Source organism: Nomascus leucogenys, chromosome 10, assembly GCF_006542625.1.
Source record: "Nomascus leucogenys isolate Asia chromosome 10, Asia_NLE_v1, whole genome shotgun sequence".
Classification (NCBI taxonomy): domain Eukaryota; kingdom Metazoa; phylum Chordata; class Mammalia; order Primates; family Hylobatidae; genus Nomascus; species Nomascus leucogenys.
This window is the reverse complement of record NC_044390.1, coordinates 89,532,450-89,553,764: the sequence shown is the minus strand read 5'-3', so window position 1 is coordinate 89,553,764 and position 21,315 is coordinate 89,532,450. Positions and strand designations below refer to the sequence as shown.

The 21,315-nt window shown below is 43.4% G+C and overlaps 1 protein-coding gene across 15 annotated transcripts in view; it reads left to right on the top strand.

The window, feature by feature from the left end:
• CLIP1 (CAP-Gly domain containing linker protein 1) overlaps window positions 1-21,315 on the top strand; it is a 151,843-nt gene that overhangs the window by 57,342 nt on the left and 73,186 nt on the right. For 9 of the 15 annotated variants that reach the window (XM_030821553.1, XM_030821558.1, XM_030821555.1 and 6 more), the window contains exons 4-10: window positions 1,295-1,419; window positions 4,223-4,445; window positions 8,208-8,405; window positions 8,975-9,078; window positions 10,739-10,799; window positions 12,399-12,431; window positions 16,094-16,198. In XM_030821553.1, coding sequence (XP_030677413.1) covers window positions 1,295-1,419; window positions 4,223-4,445; window positions 8,208-8,405; window positions 8,975-9,078; window positions 10,739-10,799; window positions 12,399-12,431; window positions 16,094-16,198 — 849 coding nt within the window. The remainder of the gene's footprint in view (window positions 1-1,294; window positions 1,420-4,222; window positions 4,446-8,207; window positions 8,406-8,974; window positions 9,079-10,738; window positions 10,800-12,398; window positions 12,432-16,093; window positions 16,199-21,315) is intronic. The other 6 variants (XM_030821557.1, XM_030821556.1, XM_030821564.1 and 3 more) reach the window with 2 other exon arrangements.

Below are 21,315 nucleotides of genomic sequence, written 5' to 3'. Positions count from 1 at the left end.
GTGTGAACTTCCACACTGGGCCAATTATTTTTTGAAGTACTTTTTTTTTTTTTTTTTGAGACAGAGTCTCGCCCTGTTGCCCAGGCTGGAGTGCAGTAGTATGATCTTGGCTCATTGCAACCTCCGCTTCCCGGGTACAAGTCATTCTTGTGCCTCAGCCTCCCAAGTAGCTGGGACTACAGGCGTGAGCTACCACACCCAGCTGATTTTTGTATTTTTAGTAGAGACGGAGTTTTACCATGTTGGCCAGGCTGCTCTCAAACTCCCAACCTCAGGTGATCCACCCACCTTGGCCTCCCAAAGTGCTGGGAGGCGTGAGCCATCGTGCCTGGCCTATTTACTTTTTTATTTTTTTGAGGTGGAGTCTCACTCTGTCACCCAGGCTGGAGTGCAGTGGTACAACTGCGGCTCACTGCAGCCTCAAAACCTTGGGCTCAAGCAATCCTCCCACCTCAGCTTCCTGAGTAGTGGGACCACAGGTGCACACCACTATGCCCGACTAATTTTTTTTATTATTTGTACAGACAGGGTTTTCCTTATGTTGTCCAGGCTGGTCTCGAACTCCTGGGCTCGTGCAATTCTCCTGCCTGGGCCTCCCAAAGTGCTGAGATTACAGGCATGAACCACTGTGCCCAGCCACAAGTTTGTTTTGAAGCAGGAGCATTTCTGTTAGAAAAATAAAGTAAGGTCCAAGAGTGATGGCTCACGCCTGTAATCCCAACACTTTGGGAAGCTGAGGTGGGCAGATCACTTGAGCCCAGGAGTTTAAGACCAGCCTGGGCAACGTGGTGAAACCCTGTCTCCACAAAAAATACAAAAAATAAAAAATAAAAAAAAAACCTGTTTGATGGTGTGCACCTGTAGTTTCAGCTGCCCAGGAGGCCGAGGTGGGAAGATCCCCTGAGCCCAGGAGGTCAAGATTGCAGTGAGCCATGATGTGCCACTGCACTGTAGCCTGGACAACAGAGTGAGACCCTGTCTCAAAAAAAAAAAAAAGTATTTTCTAAGAAAAGGAATAATGAACTTGGTGAACAGCCTTAATGACTGCATATTAGATTGGCTGTCTCATTATTGCAACATACTAGGGATCAAATCACTCTGGTAATATAAGTCAGCCAGGTAAGTTTCTTTGCCAGACTTCCTTCAAGAGAACTCTTAGAGTCAAAGAGAAGCTAAAGCAAAGAAGTTACTGGTGGAAATGATGGAATGTAGTATGTAGTTACTAGTAGGAACCACAAATGATTAAGCTATAGAGTGGTGTTCATCTCTTTATTTTAACCTTCTCTTCTTCCAGGTTGGTGGCACTAAGGCTGGTGTAGTCCGGTTTCTTGGGGAGACCGACTTTGCCAAGGGGGAGTGGTGTGGCGTGGAGTTAGACGAGCCACTTGGGAAGAATGATGGCGCTGTTGCTGGAACAAGGTTTGTTTGGCGTTGTGCAACATCTTGTGTCACTCTTGTACGTGACGATGCTCAAGCCAGTCTCACCAAGCGTGTATCATAACATGGAAAGGTGTGTTCAGAAGAGCGGCACTTTTATTTCCTAAGACCCATCTGCTGATTTTTTTTCCCCACACTAGAATTGGGGCTGTTCTTTTTGACTGTCTCCTTAGTAATACATGTAGTATGTCTGAGTAGATTCTGAACAAGCATTCTGTTTATTTTTCAAAATAGAAAGGAAATACTATGTTATCTGTCTGGCTTCTCTCCCTTTTGATAGGAGTTGACTTCTGAAAGAGTACCCGGGCGTCTGGGGTGGGGGCGGGGGCAGAAGGTAGCCACCTTTGTTAGGGAAAAGAACTGCAAAATGTGTCTTCATATTTGAAGAGACTGGCAAGTGGACCTCTTCCATCGTAAGGATAACCCCATTCTTTTTTTTTTTTTTTTTTTTTTTGAGACGGGGCCTCCGTCTGTTACCCGGGCTGGAGTGCAGTGGCGCCATCTCGGCTCACTGCATGCAACCTCCCCCTTCTGGGTTCAAGCAGTTCTCCTGCCTCAGCCTCCCAAGTAGCTGAGATTACAGGCGTGTGCCACAATGCCTGGCTAATTTTTGTATTTTTAGTAGAGACGGGGTGTTGCCCAGGCTGGTCTCAAACTCCTGGGCACAAGTGATCCACCTGCCTTGGTCTCCCAAAGTGCTGGTATTACAGGTGTGAGCCACCGCGTCCAGCCTGGATAACCCCGTTCTTGCCTCCCAGACATAGGCTGGGAGTACAGTAATGCACACAGATGCAGAAGGAATTTCCCACTTTTCTTTTCAAAATGTTTTGAAGGCACAGGTGTTGTCTATGATGCATAATTGGTAGTATACAGTACATTAATGCATCACTTGATTATTATTAAAATGTAGTTAACATTTTACTTATAAAACATGGACAAATTGGTTATAAGCAAATTAATTATAGAGAAAAGGGCTTTATCTACCAGATACAGTAATTATGACTCATGGAGATAAAGATCTCCCGGAACTGCAATGATTATGAAGCCATCTTTTCTTAACATTAAAACATTGTAACCCTTTAGAGTCATAACGTTACCCGTGTCAGTCCTAAAATAGACATTACTAGTTCATATTTCTCCATGTTTACTTTTTTTTTTTTTCCTCCAATGCCATTTTCTTTTTTCTGGGCCTTCTCAATGCTATACTTGCAGAGTACTTTATCTTGTTTTTTCATATTTTTATGGAAACAAACATTAAAAATTTTCAATGAACCTTTTTTTTTTTTTTTTTTTCAGAGGGAGTCTCGCTCTGTCGCCAGGCTGGAGTGCAGTGGTGCAATCTTGGCTCACCGCAACCTCTGACTCTCAGGTTCAAGCGATTCTCCTGCCTCAGCCTCCTGAGTAGCTGGGATTACAGACACGCACCACCACGCCCAGCTAATTTTTGTATTTTTAGTAGAGACTGGGTTTCACCATGTTGGACAGGATGGTCTCGATCTCCTGACCTCGTGATCCTCCCACCTCGGCCTCCCAAAGTGCTGGGATTACAGGCGTGAGCCACCGTGCCTGGCCTCTTTTTTTTTTAACTAGATTTTTCCTGTATGTTAGTCATTTTGTATTTATATTTCTCTACAGTTGATTAAGTATGGGTAGATTTTTTTTTAATTAAAAAATATATATATTTTTTGGCGGGGCATAGTGGCTCATGCCTGTAATCCCAGCACTTTGGGAGTCCAGGGTGGGCAGATCACAAGATCAGGAGTTCAAGACCATCCTGGCCAACATATTGAAACCCTGCCTCTACTAAAAATACAAAAATTAGCCGGGCAGGGTGGTGTGTGCCTGTAGTGCCAGCTACTCGGGAGGCTGAGGCAGGAGAATCGCTTGAACCGGGGAGGCGGAGGTTGTGGTGAGCTGAGATTGCGCCGCTGCACTCCAGCCTAGGCAACAGAGTGAGACTCCATCTCAAAAAAAAAAAAAAAAAAAAAAAAAAAATATATATATATATATATATATATATATATACATTTTACTTATTTCAATAGGTTTTTGGGGAACAGATGGTGTTTGGTTATATGAATAACTTCTTTAGTAGTGATATCTGAGATTTTGGTGCGCCCATCACTTGAGTTTTTTGTTTGTTTTGAGACAGAGTCCACCCTGTCACCCAGGCTGGACTACAGTGGTGCAATCTCGGGTTACTTCAGCCTTGACCTCCTGGGCTCAAGAGATCCTCCTGCACCACCATGCCTGGCTAGTTTTTGTATTTTTTGTAGAGACAGGGTCTGTCCGTATTGCCCTGGCTGGTCTTGAACTCCTGGGCTCAAGTGATCTGCCGCCTCGGCCTCCCAAAGTGCTGGACAGGCGTGAGCCACCATGTCCAACTCTTCCTGTTTACTTGAATGGATCTGCCAAAGTTAGGTGCCTGTTTGATTTCCTTTCCCTTTGTTTGGCATGGTTTATTAAATGGGCTTGCTCTATTGCTAAACTCCTCTGCTGTACATTTATCAGGTTGTGAAAATATTTATTTCCTTTATGTAGAATCTCAGCAACAGGTGAACAGTCCTGACTCTGTGTATCATATTGTCACCAGTGTGTGTTCTAAACCATCACTGAGGTTGTTAGCCTACATACATGTGACTGCTACATGCTGGTGTATAGCCCCAGCTTAGCGGTAGAATTTCCAGGAATCCAACCTTAAGTTAGGAGTTGGGAGAGCCTTTTGGTTATAGTTATTATTTCTTGTGATTAAGTTGTTTTTTGTTATTGTTCTTATTCTCTAAAGGTATTTTCAGTGTCAACCCAAATACGGCTTGTTTGCTCCTGTCCACAAAGTTACCAAGATTGGCTTCCCTTCCACTACACCAGCCAAAGCCAAGGCCAACGCAGTGAGGCGAGTGATGGCGACCACGTCCGCCAGCCTGAAGCGCAGCCCTTCTGCCTCTTCCCTCAGCTCCATGAGCTCAGTGGCCTCCTCTGTGAGCAGCAGGCCCAGTCGAACAGGACTAGTAAGCCCCCTTTCTCACTACCTGCCTCCACTTCCCAGGCATGACTAAAGCCCGTGGTCAGTGTCCCTGCTTTGCTGCTTTGCTTGTCCTTGTGCTGAATGTTGCTTGCAGCTTTTGCTGTGAAAGTCTTTGCAAGTAAGTTTTGAAAAATGTAACTCTGGCAAGAATGCGTTTTTTCAAATCAGAAAGTGCTTTTATAGTCCCTTTCAGATTCTTTTTTTGTTTTTTGTTTTTTGTTTTTTTTTGAGACAGAGTCTCGCTGTCGCCCAGGCTGGAGTGCAGTGGCGCGATCTCGGCTCACTACAGGCTCCGCCCCCCGGGGTTCACACCATTCTCCTGCCTCAGTCTCCCGAGTAGCTGGGACTACAGGCTCCCGCCACCTCGCCCGGCTAATTTTTTGTATTTTTAGTAGAGACGGGGTTTCACTGTGTTAGCCAGGATGGTCTCGATCTCCTGACGTCGTGATCCACCCGCCTCGGCCTCCCAAAGTGCTGGGATTACAGGCGTGAGCCACCGCGCCCGGCTCAGATTCTTAAAAGCTTAAAAATGCATGTGTTCTTGGTGAATCTGTATAACTACTGCTTAGTCTAACACAGGGGTCAAATTATTTTCTATGAAATTATTTTAGGACAAAATGATAGGAACATTGGAGAGATCCTTTTCTTCAAGTCCATAGATCTGTCTCTCCCTCTCTCTCTTTTTTTTTATTTTTTCTTTTGAGTCAGGGTCTCACTCTGTCACCCAGCCTCAATGTCCCAGGCTCAAGCAATCCTGCTGCCTCAGCCTCCCCAGTAGTTGGGACTACTGGTGCACACCACCACACCTGGTTAATTTAATTTTTTTTTTTTTTTTTTTTTGTAGAGAGAGGGACCCACTGTGTTGCCCAGGCTGGTCTTGAATTCTTAGGCTCAAGTGATCCTCTTTCCCTGGACTTCCAAAGTGTTGGGATTTACAGGCATGAGCCACTGCTCCCAGCCTGTCTTTCTCTTTGACTTCAAATAATTTTAGGAACTGAAGTGTTTTGAGAAAGGTGTGTTAATAGGATTTTAATGTTAATACAACCTAACCTACTGGAAGCAGTTAGTGTGTGAAGTGTCCCTGACTTGAGCCAGAGGACACTAAAGGGAACTTTTGGAGCTGGAAGAGGATACTAGGAAAGCCTGTTTTGATTACTGTCTTCTTTCATCTTCTTCTCCTGGTCCCTTTCCCTCTCTCCCTCTTTTTCCTGTTTAGAGCAGTAAAAATAGAATCACTAGCATGGGCAATGATGGGCAAATACCTCATTCTGTTTATTAAGGTGTTACTTTATTAGGGTCAAAGCCCTGCCCATAAGTTTATTACCTAAAAGTGGGGCAAATACTGTTTAGGTTAGAAATGGCGGCATCAGACTGTCCTCAGACTGAGTTCAGGTCTCCACTGGGTGGTGGGGAACCGCAGACCAGGAGCTAGGATGTTTCGTTGTGCTGTTGGGAGGAGGTGGTTAGTCCCGGATCTCACGGTGGTGCCTGCTCTTCCATTGTCGTCGGGCAGAGAAGGGACAGGTGCTGAAATCTTCACATGGGGCTGTGCTCCTCTGCCAGCCATCTAGGCTTTCTTCCTCTGTGTTCAAGTAGAATAAATACTGCTCAGAGCATTTCCATTTGCACATGAATAGAAAGCCTGCATCTTCAACAGAAAAATTACTTTTATGAGAAAAGCATGACAAGAACAATGAAATGGAAAAGAGCCCCCAACCCCTGTGTTCAGACAGAGCTTTGTTTAATGTGGGTCAGAAACTCTGATAGGGACAGCTTGCCTCCTTTGCTATTCTAGGAACAATTCCATGGGAGGGTCTATTCTGGATTAGGAATTCTTTCTTGAGTAATTTTTATTACCTTTTAATTGTGTCCATTTCTTTGGGAAATAGCAAGCTTTCCCTGCTCCCGACAATCTCTCCTCTTACTTTTTGGACCAGTTCTTGTACCTCTTAGCTCACCTCATTCAGTGAAAATTGACAAAAGAGACATGAGTTTCTGTACCTGTGAGACAGCTTATTTTTGTGTCTTTACGGTTTCTAAGCCAAAAATCACCATAAAATAGTACGTCAAAGATACAGAGGAATTGAAAGTGTCATTTCAATTATTTTGCTCAGAAATGTATTTCTGTTTTAGAAAAACAAAAAATGAAAAAAATTTAATTCATTCTTTGTTTTTATTTTTATTTTTTATTTTTTTGAGATGGAGTCTTGCTGTTGCCCAGGTTAGAGTGCAGTGGCGCGATCTCAGTGCACTGCAACCTCTGTCTCTCGGGTTCAAGTGATTTTTCTGCCTCAGCCTCCCAAGTAGCTGGGATTATAGGCACACACCGCCATGCCCGGGTAATTTTTGTATTTTTAGTAGAGACGAGGTTTCACCATGTTGGCCAGGCCAGTCTCGAACACCTGACCTCAGGTGATCTGCCCGCCTCTGCTTCCCAAAGTGAGGCGTGAGCCAGCATGCCTGGCCAATTCATTCTTTAATAACCACAATGACCTAGTGTTACTGTGTGCACTGCTGTTGGGCTCTACACATCTAGTCAAGCCTTGGAATCTGATTTCTCATCGCCAACCTCATTTCCTGTGCATGTTGATTTTTGCATCGTACTTTCATTTTCGTCATGGGAATAGCCAAAACCCAGCTTTGAAAGTACATGATGTTATTGAAAGGAGTGTAGGACAATCTAATGATGAGACTGAATTGCCTCGAACTAGTAGTTTGCATAGAGTCCAGCAGATGTCGCTGTGTTTCTCTTGAAATTTTAAAACATCCTACAGTGCACTGGTGAGTTTGCTCAGCACCCTGGGGCATCTCTGCACATGGTTTCGGAACCACACATTGAATGTATTCGGGAAGAAATATTAGCAAGAGAAGGTATAATTTAGCTATATAATGAAATTGGAAGGTCAAGGTCAAATGGTTAAAAAAGACAACGGGAGTTTCTTCCTGGTATGTTTAAGTAATTTCAAGAACAAAAGTTTGATTCTTTTTAGCTCTCAAGTTGCCAAGTTATTAACTGAGGAAAGATCCTCGCTGTAAGTCTGCATCCTGCGCATCTTGCAGCAAGGGCCTAGGGAAACCGATGAAGAGAAGAGCTTTCAGGCGACAGCTGCAGCTCTGACTGCAGAAGATGAAGTCAAGGCTGACTTGATCTGGAGCCAGCAGTGGCTGAGCAGATGGCCTTTGGCGCGGTGGCTCACACCTGTAACCTTAGCACTTTAGAGTTTGAGAACAGCCTGGCGAACATGGCAAAACCCCGTCTCTACTAAAAATACAAAAATTAGCTGGGCGGTAGTGGCGCGCGCCTGTGATCCCACTGCTTGGGAGGCTGAGGCAGGAGAATTACTTGAACCCAGGAGGTGGAGGTTGCAGTGAGCTGAGATCACACCATTGCACTCCAGCTAATTTTTGTATTTTTAGTAGAGATGGGGTCTCACCATCTTGGCCAGGTCTCAAACTCCTGGCCTCAAGTGATCCACCTGCCTTGGCCTCCTGAAGTGCTAGGATTACAGGCATGAGCCACCGCATCTGGCTGATCTCTTTACGTTGATGTCTTCTTTGTGAGATTTATAGACAGAAGGCACACACTGTCTTGTGTTTTTGAGGAAGCCTTTCCTAATCCTGGCCAGCCTGCCAGCTGGAGCAGCGCCCTTGCTTTGCCGAGCAGATGCCCGCCATGCATGCATCGCGCCTCCCTCGCTTTTCTGACAGCATCATCGCCCTTCACTTCTCTAACTTTCCTTTACAGTTGACTGAAACCTCCTCCCGTTACGCCAGGAAGATCTCCGGTACCACTGCCCTCCAGGAGGCCCTGAAGGAGAAGCAGCAGCACATTGAGCAGCTGCTGGCGGAACGGGATCTGGAGAGGGCGGAGGTGGCCAAGGCCACGAGCCACGTGGGGGAGATAGAGCAGGAGCTAGCTCTGGCCCGGGACGGACATGACCAGGTGAAGTCTGGACCTTGTTGTGGAGATGGTGATGGTTTCTAAAGCCACTGAGGAGCCAAGAAGCATGCCCGGTGCTTGGCACCGAGGAGCTGGACTTGAGAGCACTGGAAATGGGTGTACATTTCTTTGCTGTGCTTGTTTGAAAGCTACAATCTGGGGTGCCAGTTTCCATGATCACAGAGATGAAGTTTTGTTCTTGATTCGACCTTAGTGTCTGGTCTTTGTGTCCAGGTCTTTTGGCCTATCTATGTTAGGCCAGCTTGGTTATTAGGGCCTTACCAATGATTATAGCTGCTGTTTGTGGATTACTCTTAATATGTGTTTCAGCTTCAAAAACGATGAGAGGTGTTTTAACATTGTTCTTTATTGCTTTAATGGTGTAGTTTTTCATCATCTATCTTCCAGGAAAGCTGTCGAGAATAACCTATTAAAATAGAGAAAGCATTTTAACATAAGGTTTTAGAGTAACGCCCATCCACCATGGTGACCCACAGCTCTTTGGGGAAGTATCACTGGGTCTGTATCTGAGTCAGAAATAGTCCATTTACTGACATTCTTGCCTTCCCCAGCATGTTCTGGAATTGGAAGCCAAAATGGACCAGCTGCGAACAATGGTGGAAGCTGCTGACAGGGAGAAGGTGGAGCTTCTCAACCAGCTTGAAGAGGAGAAAAGGTGACCCCAGACTGCTTCCTGGTGCAAATGTGGCCTTTCCCTCCCTTTTTTTTTTTTGTTTTTGACACAGAGTCTAGCTCTGTTGCCCAGGCTGCAGTGCAGTGGTGCAATCTCAGCTCACTACAACCTCTGCCTCCCAGGTTCAAGTGATTCTCCTGCCTCAGCCTCCCGAGTAGCTGGGACCACAGGCACGTGCCACCATGCCTGGCTAATTTTTTGTATTTTAGTACAGACGGAGTTTCACCATGTTGCCTAGGCTGGTCTCGAACTCCTGAGCTCAGGTGATCCATCCGCCTCAGCCTCCCAAAGTGCTGGGATTACAGGCGTGAGCCACCGCGCCCAACAGCCTTTTCATTTTAAATGACCTTAGAAGAAAATTTCCTATTAATAATCATGTTGGTATCAACCCTTAGAAACAAAGGAATGACTGTGTGTCCAGCAGAAAGTGAACTCTGCCATGCTGTGTGAAGAGGGTCTGCTTTGATTTGACTTTTTTCAATAAGTTTGGAATCATTTAGACATGGCCTGATTGGGTGCAGTGACTCACGCCTGTAATCCCAGCACTTTGGGAGGCCGAGGCGGGTGGATCACTTGAGGTCAGAAGTTCGAGACCAACGTGACCAACATGGTGAAACCCCGTATCTACTAAAAATACAAAAATTAGCCAGGCCTGTTGGCAGGTGCCTGTAATCCCAGCTACTTGGGAGACCGAGGCAGGAGAATTGCTTGAACCCGGGTGCCAGAGGTTGCAGTGAGCTGAGATCACACCACTGCACTCCAGTCTGGGTGACAGAGCAAGACTCCCATCTCAAATAAAAAAAAACAACATTATTGTCTTTTGAGACAGGGTCTCACTGTGTCGCTCAGGCTGGAGTGCACTGGTGTGATCGTGGCTCACTGCAGCTTTGACATCCGGAGCTCGAGTGATCCTCCTACCCCAGCTTCCCAAATAGCTAGGACACAGGCACGTGCCACCATGCCTGGCTAATTTTTGTAGAGATGGGGTTTTGCCATATTGCCCAGGCTGGTCTCAAACCGAGCTCAAGCAGTCTGCCCACCTTAGCTTCTCAAAATGCTGGGATTACAGGTGGCTTATTTTATTTTTTTCTTTTTGAGACAAGGTCTCACTCAGTTGTCCAGCCTGGAGTGCAGTGATATGATCATAACTCACTGCAGCCTTGACTGCCTGGGCTCAAGCAATCCTCCCACCTCAGCTTCCCAAGTAGGTGAGATCATGGGTACACGCTGCCACACCTGGCTAATTTCTTAATTTTTTGGTAGAGATGAGGCCTCGTCATGTTGCTCAGGCTGCTCTTAAACTCCTGGCCTTAAGCCATTCTCCCACCTTGCCCTCCCAAAGTGCAAAGATGCATTTTTAAACTTGCTATGTCTCTAAGGCATTTCTTGCTGCTGTCTGCTTGAGTTCACCAGGGTAGTGATTATAGATTTTTTTTTTTTTTAAATATAAGGATTGGGTCTCACTATGTTGCCCCAGCTGGTCTCAAACTCCTGGCCTCAAGCGATCCTCCTGCCTCCACCTTCCAAATTGCTGGGATTATAGGAGTGACCTACCATGTCCAACGTGATTTTTTTATTTTTTTTTTTAAAGGCTGTGTGTTACTTAGTTTCTTAAGTGTTTTGTTTGGGTTTTATTCCATAGGAAGGTTGAAGACCTTCAGTTCCGGGTTGAAGAAGAATCAATTACCAAAGGTGATCTTGAGGTAAAACCCCTCCAGCTCTCTTAAAGCTTTTATGGGTATCAGTATTCAGAACATGGGCGAATAATGTACCAATTGAAATGAGCGGCCAGAACAGTAAGCTGAGGAAGTGGCAGGGGAAACCCTGGCCTCTCTGGCCACATTGGGTTCTGGGGGTGGCTTTGTGGTGACGGTGCCAGTCCTTGAGCCTGTGATTGTGTGTCCCACTTCCTGTGCATAGTGGAACTTGCACTACTTCTTTCTCATGCTTCAAAATTCAAAACCATGAATTGGATTTCATCAAGTCATAAATCTGGCAGTGTGTCCTCAATTTAAAGCAGTCCTAAGTGAGACATACTGGTGTTCGTCTGATGATTAGAAAAGGCATTTTAGATTTTGTCATAGTAGTCCATAACAGGCCGGGTGCAGTGGCTCACGCCTGTAATCCCAGCACTTTGGGAGGCCGAAGTGGGTGGATCACCTGAGGTCAGGAGTTCGAAACCAGCCTGGCTAACATGGTGAGACCCCGTCTCTACTAAAAATACAAAATTAGCCGGGCGTGGTGGCGGGTGCCTGTAATCCCAGCTACTTGGGAGGCTGAGGCAGGAGAATCGCTTGAACCCGGGAGGTGGAGGTTGCAGTGAGCTGAGATCGTGCCACTGCACTCCAGCTTGGGGGATGGGTCGAGACTTTGTCTCAAAAAAAAAAAAAAGTCCATAACAAAGTTTTTTGCTTTATCTCAGCTTTGCTTTCCAGTTGAGCAAGATAAATCCTTTTATAACCCTATAAAAGGAATATGTTGTAATTGTTGATTTTTTTAAAAAAGTAATTAGCAAAAACTAAGAACACTTTATATTTCAGCTTCTTTTACTTTCATGGCATTTGTAGAATTCATGGATTTTCCTTTAGTGTTAGGTTTCTCATCCCTTTTTAACAATTTATTCATATTAGTTTTTAAATTAGACACCAGAATTAAATGGTTTTGATGGTTTCAAGCCATTGCTAGATATATGACAAATGTAAATCATTCAGTTTTTCAAATTTCCCAGATTTGTAGTTCTTTAATCTACAATATTTTAGTAAAAGTTGCACTTAACTGTGCATTTCCCAAATATGCAGTTTTGCTACAATTTTAGAGTCTGTTGGCTGCCCACACCATGCTTAAATTTGAGGGGCCCTTCCAAACAGCAACTCTGATTTCTTTGGAAATAAATGTATCTTTACAGTTAACAAAGAGCAAGGGGGGCATTTTCTGGGTTCTAGTTTTATGAGGCCCAGAATTTAATGGTTCATTAACAATTTAATAGATATCTTCTTCACTCATTTCATATACAGCCACATTCCTTTAGTCAATTTTTGTGTTGTTCTCATCCATTTAAAAACACCCCAAAGTCTCATTAGAAGTTTCATGTCATCATCTAATTCATGTGAAATATAGCCTATGGTGTCTTCTGGAGGGTCCAGTTAAAATAATTTACATCAGCACTAGGCTTGTATAGTCTGTCTGATAAACTTACTTGAAATTAATCAAATAAAGTTATCTTGAAACCCTAACACATATTGAAGCTTTATTGGAATCTCTTTTTTGTTGTTGTTTAATTTTTTTTATTTTTTTACTGATAGCAAAAGAGCCAGATTTCTGAAGATCCTGAGAATGTAAGAGGGCACTTAACTGTGTGGATATTTCCCTTGTTAACAAAGATTGATCACAGATTAAAATGCTTATTGATATACTCAAACACTAACTGCATAATCTGACCTTGGGACATTGACCTTAATGTTTCTGTGCATGTGGCTTTCAAAGCAATTACATTTATATCCTGAAGAAATTGTATGTAATGACTAAGCTCCACACATTCATGTGTTTAATGAATAGGCCAACGTTTGCTTTATAAAGAATTTTACCAGAAAGGGGGGAAAAAAGTTTTTGTCTGGAGACCTGGCCTTCTTCACCTAATTCATAATGTCTTCTAATTTTAGTGGAATTATTCCCAAAGAGATGATATCTGACTGGAGCATAAAGCATTCTAGATGTGGAGTTGTGGGAATTCTGGGGAAGTTTCCAAGTTGTCTAATTTTGCTTCCCATGAGAGGAAAAGGGATTGTGAGGCTGGCTGCTGTCCCGGAGCTGACTGGCCGTGTCCCGGAGCTGACTGGCCACTGTCCCGGAGCTGACTGGCCACTGTCCCGGAGCTGACTGGCTGCCTTTTCAGTGTGCCGCCGGCACTGGCCAGTGCCTGCCAGTGCAGCTGATGAGACATTCAAACTTCTGTTTGTTTCTACAGTATTTTCCTTAGTTGCAAAACTAGAGGCAAGCGTTTGTCAGTGAAGACATAGCATGTTTTAAATTGTTATTACCGAAGTGAGAGTTTTCTAGCTGTAGCATTACTAGGTATGCAGGTGTTTTATTTTTCTTCCTCCAAGTTCAAACACCCAGTACACCCTTGCTATGTGGTCTCCAGAGCCCTGCTTCCTGGTGTACCCTGCCAGCTGTGCTGCTGGTTGTAAAGAACCTGAAAACGTTTTGCTTTGATTTACTGCCACATAAGAAGGAAATTAAAGAATGACATTACTTCCTACCACCTCCTGGCAGCTGAAATAGACAACTCAAGACTAAACTTTTAGCCGGGCACTGTGGCTCACACCTGTAATCCCAGCACTTTGGGAGGTTGAGGCGGACAGAACACCTAAGGTTAGGAGTTTGAGACCAGCCTGGCCAACATAGGGAAACCCTGTCTCTACTAAAAATACAAAAATTAGCCGAATATGGTGGCGCACACCTGTAATCCCAGCTACTAGAGAAGCTGAGGCAGGAGAATCGCTTGAACCCAGGAGGCAGAGGTTGCAGTGACAGGAGATCATGCCACTGCACTCCAGCCTGGACAACAAGAGCAAAACTCCATCTCAAAAGCAAAAAACAAAAAACAAAAAAAACACAAGACTGAATTTTTTAAAAGGTCTTCGTTCTGAAGGCTTCCTTTTTGTGAAGCTACTTCAGTGATCTGGGTCTCTTCTCTCCTTCCGAAACAGGCTCCCGCTGCCCCCGGTGTCAGTCTGCATGGGATTTCCCCCCTGCCTTTCCTGTGCGCTTCTCGCAAAGCCCTTGCTTTCCTTCTCAATTCCCTGTCCCAGGACTTTCCTCTTGGGATACTCTGTGTTCTTATTCTAAGAAAGGAATGATTTTACAAGAAGGGTTGTCCTGTTCAGTGTCACATTTTTACTGTGTGCTGTGGCATGGAAGTGGATCACTAGTTCCCTTGCTGCTGACTGATCACCTAAGATCAGGAGTTCAAGACCAGCCTGGCCAACATGGTGAAACCCAGTCTCTACTAAAATACAAAAATTAGACAGGTGTGGTGGCGCACGCCTGTAATCCCAGCTACTATGGAGGCTGAGGCACTGTAGAGTCCCAGATAATGTGTATATAGACCCATCAGTAAGGAGGCGTTGGCTACGCTTATCTGGAAGATCTCTGAATGGGGAGGAGATCACATTAAATGTATATTTGCTTTTCATCTGGAAATAGTGATCTTTTACCCAGAGGACACTTACTGTGTCAAGAGAAGAAAGGTTCTATTGCCTTTTTTCTTTTTCCCACTACTGTAGTTTTGGATTTCAGCTCCTGAGGCTGTGACCCCAATTATGTAGATAAGGATTAGATTCTTTTCTTATAAAAGCAGGGAAATTGAACAGTGTCCATCCAAGGCACATACAGACCAAGGGGATTATCCAGACAGTTAGGGCTTGAATTGTATTTCATTATTTTTGTGGAGTATACAGAGCTGAAGCAGGTGATGAATTAAAAAAATTTTTTTTGTTCACCTTTTAAATATTTCATAATGGTTTGTCGATACCTGGTTTACAAGCAAAGTGACCTCTTGAATGCATTGAGGTCCCCGAGTCCCACTGGAATGAGTGAAGACATTTGTAACCTTCACTTTTACATTCACCCCCCTCTACTGAAGCTCTGCACTTTGTGTCACTTTGTTTAGAGTCTGTTGTCATTTTTTCATTGCCCATAATTGTCCAGACTGATAGGTCAATTAGTACCACAAAATATTTAAATTACTGCAAGTAACTGACAGCTGCTGAGAGCAGCCCTGCGGGTGTGGGCCTTGTCAGTCACTGATTCTGATAACTGATAACCTCTTGTGTAAGAGAGGTGGGGGTAGGAAGAGGTACATTTGGACCTAGATTATTTCAAATTGATTAAGATTTTGCTGCACTTAAACCTGTTAGAGATTATCCTCTGAATTCCCCATCAGGCTACATCCAAGTGCGTGATGGTGGGGAGAGCAGAGTATTTGAGATCACAGGTTTTGAATCACCTTAGGAACCCACCAGCTCTTTTTGCGAGAGCTCAAACTCATGCTTTTGTGTTCAGTCACCTTTTTACGTCTGAGCTAATAAAAACAACTTCATCTTAAGGTAAATATAATAAACCCCTTACCAGTTTGAGGTAAACTTTCCTCCTCTCTTGAGCCTCTCCGTTGGCCTGCTTCAGAGATGGAGACTATAGAGGATAATTATTACTAAATTTTCTCTTTGTAATTCTGAGTCCTTTTTTCCCTCCCTGGAGCCCAATAGCCTTTGGGACATCCACTGCTGGAAGGAAACTAGAGCTTCCATGGCCTCTTCCCCATCACATGTAGGAATGTTGCTAAGACTCTAACTCAGACCCTTCTCACCCATTTCTGCAGAGGCTGCTAGCATGATTTCTTAGCCCTAGTTTCCAGATTCCTTCTATTGAGGTTTTCATTTGACCCTTATTTACGTCAAGTTATATGCTAAGGTGCAAGAAACTGCTCTAAGGACTTATTGAACAGTTTAAGATTTATGATACCTTTACCATATTGAGGTGATAGTAACGGTCATTCTGAGGGTCAATATACCTTGTAAAGTTACTGAGTCAGTTACATACACATTAATGTCAAGTAGCCTTTGTGGGGCGGAGGGATAATGATAGTTTAGAGGGAGGGATATTAACTATTCTAATTGGTGCTGATAAACTTCACTTATCAATATTACTTATATTTGGCTGCATGCCTCTGACACTTCATCTGGCCTCATGTGTTTTCCATTTTTTCTTTCTGAACAGACTAGCCCATGCCCCCTGCCCACCACCATCCTTTATCCCTGGTATTCATCCTCACTGCCCACCTCATCTCACCTCCACCTCTTTCCTTCTCCATTCCCCTTTGGTTCACCCTTTGGCAGAAGGTACTGGTGGCTCAGCCTGCATGCCGCTCTCTCTCCTCTCGTGCTGGCATGTCATGGTGGCACTGTTGTGTTCTCTTCCTCTTCCTTTTTACTAACAGACGCAGACCAAACTGGAGCATGCCCGCATTAAGGAGCTTGAACAGAGCCTTCTCTTTGAAAAGACCAAAGCTGACAAACTCCAGAGGGAGTTAGAAGACACTAGGGTAATGGTTTTCACTATTTAATGAAGCAGACCCATGCATGTGAATGGTGGACACCTCAGGTGACATGTTTTATAGTTGGCCTGAGCCTTGACCCAGTGGTTCAACCTGAGTTTGGTCTTGGTACCATTCAGGTGTTCTTGAGCTGAGACTGATGAGTAGGAACAGGTGTTTTATATCTAGTCTTTTGTCAAAAGTAAAAACTCATTCCTTTGGTAACCCAACCAAATCAGGATCAGAAACTTTACAACTGAATAAATGAATGGATATAACTGTATTTGAAGTTCTTTATATTAATACCATGAAATACATTTCTCTAGTTGGCCACAAGCAGTCAATTGTCCTCTTGTTCTCAAATATCTAGTTATTAGGCTTTCTAAGTAATTTTTTGTTATTGTTGTTTTACTTTAGCTCTCTTTCTGCCTTCTTCCCTGGCCTCTTGGGAGAAGGAAATGGAAACATGGGCTCTGTTTCATGAGAATTAAAGACTTTCACCCTAGTTACCTTTTTATCTTGGAAGGCTGATCTCTGCATCTCCCTCCTTCCTGTCACGCAGGGGATTGAAACCTCAGTGGATGCTGGGCACAGTGGCTCTCGCTTCTAATCCCAGCACTTTGGGAGGCTGAGGCAGGCAGATTACTTGAGGTCAGGAGTTTGAGAACAGCCTGGCCAACATGATGAAACCCCGTCTCTACTGAAAATACAAAAATTAGCTGGGCCTGATGGCGCGTGCCTGTAATCTCAGCTACATGGGAGGCTGAGGCAGGAGGATTGCTTGAATCCAGGAAGTGGAGGTTGCAGTGAGCTGAGATCGTGCCACTGCACTCCAGCCTGGGTGACAGAGTGAGACTCCGTCTGGAAAAAAACAAAACAAAAAAACACTCAATGGTCAGGAGGGAAATGCATGTTTCTTCCTGCCTTGAGCTTGTTGTGCTTGGCCCTTGGAGCCAGAGCATTAGTCAGGTTTTAGTTTATTTATATATTAAAGCACCTATATAGTGCATACTTCATGCCGGACACTATTCTAAGTGCTTTACAGGTATCCAATCTCAACACAACCCTAGGAGGTAGGGAATATTAGTGTCCCCATTTTACAGACAAGAACACTGAGGCACAGAGAAGTTAAGTAACTTGCTTAAGATAAAACAGCAAATAGTAATAGTGGAGGCAGGATTTGCATCTAGGACATTTGGCCCCAGAGCCTGTGCTCTTAAGCACCACAGGATGGATTCTGTCTATTATGGAAGTTGTTTTGTGCATAAAGATTAAGAAATGGCAGGGCGCAGTGGCTCACGCCTGTAATCCCAGCACTTTGGGAGGCCGAGGTGGGTGGATCACCTGAGGTCAGGAGTTTGAGACTAGCCTGACCAACATGGAGAAACCCCATCTCTACTAAAAATACAAAAATTAGCCGGGTGTGGTGACACATGCCTGTAATCCCAGCTACTAGGGAGGCTGAGGCAGGAGAATCACTTGAACCTGGGAGGCAGAGGTTGCGGTGAGCCGAGATCACGCCATTGCACTCCAGCCTGGGCAACAAGAGCGAAACTCCGTCTCAAAAAAAAAAAAAAAAAAAAAAAAAAAAAAAGAAATAGTCACGTGTAATGTATTCACATACCTTTTTAAATCATGAATTTGTCTGTCAGTGACTAAATTGCCCAGATTCTTAACTTTAGAATTCCAAAAATTACTCTCTCTCTAATCAAATTTGCTATCTTGATTTTTAAAAAAATTTCTAGTGTTTGTAGAAATTTCTCTTGTTGAGAATTAATTGACTGATCTAAACATCTAGACAATTTTTCTTTTCTAAATCATATGTTTTTAGTTTTTAAGAAGAAGGAACTATCAGCCTCTGAACTAAAGATTTCTCCTGTGTATTTGGTAAGAAAACAACAACAAAAAAAAGTGGGCCAGGCATGGTGTCTCCTGCCTGTAATCCCAGCACTTTGGGAGGCCAAGGCAGGAGGATCACCTGAGTCCAAGAATTCAAGACCAGCCTGGGCAAGGTGGTGACGCCCTGCTTCTACAAAAAAAAAAAAAAAAAATAGCTGGGTGTGGTGGCTACATGGGAGGCTGAGGTGGGAGGATCTCTTGAGCCCAGGAGGTCGAGGCTGCAGTGAGCCGTGTTCATGTCTCTGCACTCCAGCCTGGGCAACAGAGCAAGACCTGTTTCAAAAAAAAAAAAAAAAAATGGCAATCTGGTGCTGTTTCCTCATTAACTGAGAGCCAAATAATGATCTGGGAAATACAGTGGACTAATGAGATTGAGTTCCTTTAGAGTGATGGCTTTTGAAGTAATGTATTTTTTTAAAACGTGTAAACTCCTCTCCCGTATCTTAGTTTTGTCAGCAAACAATTTTGATGTTTTTTTTTTCCTGCTCTAGATAAGGCATTCAGTTACATCATGGTTTATCCAAGTATTTCAGTGTAAAGCTTATATCTTTCCATAACGAAGTATATCTTCTGTTGATCCTCACTCTTGGGTTCCCAAGTGTTAAAATAACCAGCTACCTGTGTAAGTTTCATATCACCTATGTTACTTTTTAGGAAGTGCTTTAGAATTCTTTCTAGCCAATAAATCCCGTTTCCAAACAGTGTGCTTGGTGCTGTAGAGATGTTAGCAAGAATAAGAAATAATTTCTGACTTAATTCATGGTCTCAAACTAGTGGGAGAAGCAGACATACCACATAGTTTTGAATGAGGGCAGATTTTGGGAAATGAAAAATAAATTGCTGTACTTTATAAGGAAATGCCATGGAAAGTAAAATCACATTGTTATTTATTATTTTTACTTATTTTTTACTTGGCATTTTTCTCTACTTGACTGTTTTGTTGTAACTAAGAACCATTGCCCTATTGGGTTTAATGTATTTATGCTACAGACCTTGCAGCAATGGGGTTTATTAGTGTTTTGTGTTTTTTTTCTTTTATTTAGCAAATTCTGCCAGATCCTGATGGGTTTATTAATGTTTTGTATGTTATTTTGACGTAACAAACTCTTGAACTCTTCCTTCCCCAGAAAATCATGTGTAAATGAATTAACATCTTTAAGCTGATGAGTCTGTAACCATGAAGCACAGCAATTATAGTCAGCTCTGAAATATTTAATTTTATTTACTTTGATTATGCAGTTTTGAAGACTCAGTGCTTTCTTTTCCTCTTCTCTTATGGGCATTTTAATCTTTACTGGTGTCACAGCCTGTAGGGTAGACAGAGGAAATGAAAGAAAACATATCTGTTACTTTCTGTCTCAAAGAAAGGCAGTGTGGGAGAGGAGTCTTAAATTCAGAGGAATATTTAACATTTTTTTGTAGAGATGGGATTCTCGCTGTGTTGCCCAGGCTGATCTTGAACTCCTGGCCACAAGTGATCCACTTGCCTTGGCCTCCCAAAGTGCTAGGTATATAGGTATGTACCACCTCACCCAGCTAATCAGAGGAATTTTGATCCTTGAAATATGGGACTCACTGCTGTTTTAAAATTATTTTGTTCCCTTTCATTTCCCAGATTAGTCCAAGAATTTTTATTATGGAAGCTATTTTCCACATATCCTATGTACTAAATGGACTGCATAGCAGGTAGCAGAGGGAAATAATTTTCTAGCAGTGAAAGGGCACAGGTTAAGAAAGTGTTTTTCTAGCCCTCGGGTATTTATTTAAAGGAAGAAGATTCTTGGGTACTATCCCGGAGCTCAAATAGAATCGAAGTACATGGGAATAGGTAGAAACTTGCAGGTTAGACGTACATTCCAGGTGTTTCATGTACATACTAATGTCTGAGAACCACTGGGTTAGGGGAAGAAGATGTTTACATCAAAATGCTGATAGAATTATCAAATCTAAAAAGGGGATTTTGTGTAAGATTCTTGTGTATTATTGCAGGTAAGTAATCATTCTTACTTTGCGTTTTAATAAAATGATCAGTAGGCCGGGGGTGGTGGCTCACACCCGTAATCCCAGCACTTTGGGAGGCCAAGGTGGGTGGATCACTGGAGGTCAGGAGTTCGAGACCAGCCTGACCAACATAGTGAAACCCCGTCACTACTAAAAATACAAAATTAGCCAGGCGTGGTGGCACATGCCTGTAATCCCAGCTACTTGGAAGGCTGAGGCAGGAGAATCACTTGAACCTGGGAGGTGGAGGTTGCAGTGAGCTGGGATCGTGCCATCGCACTGGACAACAAAAGCAAAACTCCATCTCAAAAAAAAAAAAAAAAAGTTAATTAATTCTTCATTCTTCAATTGAGGCTTTCATTCTACAGGTGATGTGTTATTCATTGAAACATTTGATAGGTAATTTTAAACCTTTTATGCAACTGCTATCCAATAGAAGTATAATGCAAGCCACATATGTACAATTTATAATTTTCTGGTACCCACGTTACTTTTTTGTAAGTCATAAGGTAAATTAGTTTTAATAATATATTTTATGTAACTGATATATCCAACATATTACTTAATCAAAATAAAATTATTAACAAGATATTTTAAACATTTAAAAATATAATTTCTTTTCTTTTTTTTTTTTTAGAGACAGAGTTGTGCTCTGTCTGCCAGGCTGGAGTACAATGGCACAATCACTGCTTACTATAGCCTCAACCTCCTGGACTCAAGCAATCCTCCCGTCTTAGCCTCCCAAGTAGCTGTTGCCACAGGTGACACCACCATGCCTGGCGAATTTTTTATTTTTTGCAGAGATGGGGTCTTGCTGTGTTGCCGAGACTGATCTTGAACTCCTGGCCTCAAGTGATCCTTCTGCCTCGGCTTCCCAAAGTGGTGGGATTACAGGCGTGAGCCACTGCACTTGGCCCACAAGACATTTTGTGTTCCTTTTCTTCTAAGTCTTCAAAATCTGATGTGTATTTTACACTTACACCACACCTCACTTCAGATGAGCCACGTCTCAAGTGCTCAGTAGCCACGTGTGGCCAACAGCTACTGTTCTGGATAGCACAGTTCTGTAAGATCACCTCCATGAAATGGATAAGCATTTATGCAGCCTGGATGAAGTGGGGTAGAACAAACTGGCAAAATAAGGAAATGTTTTCTTTCAGGAGGCAGATATATCTGAGAACTTTGAAAGTTACTCTTGGCCGGGCACGGTGGCTCACGCCTGTAAT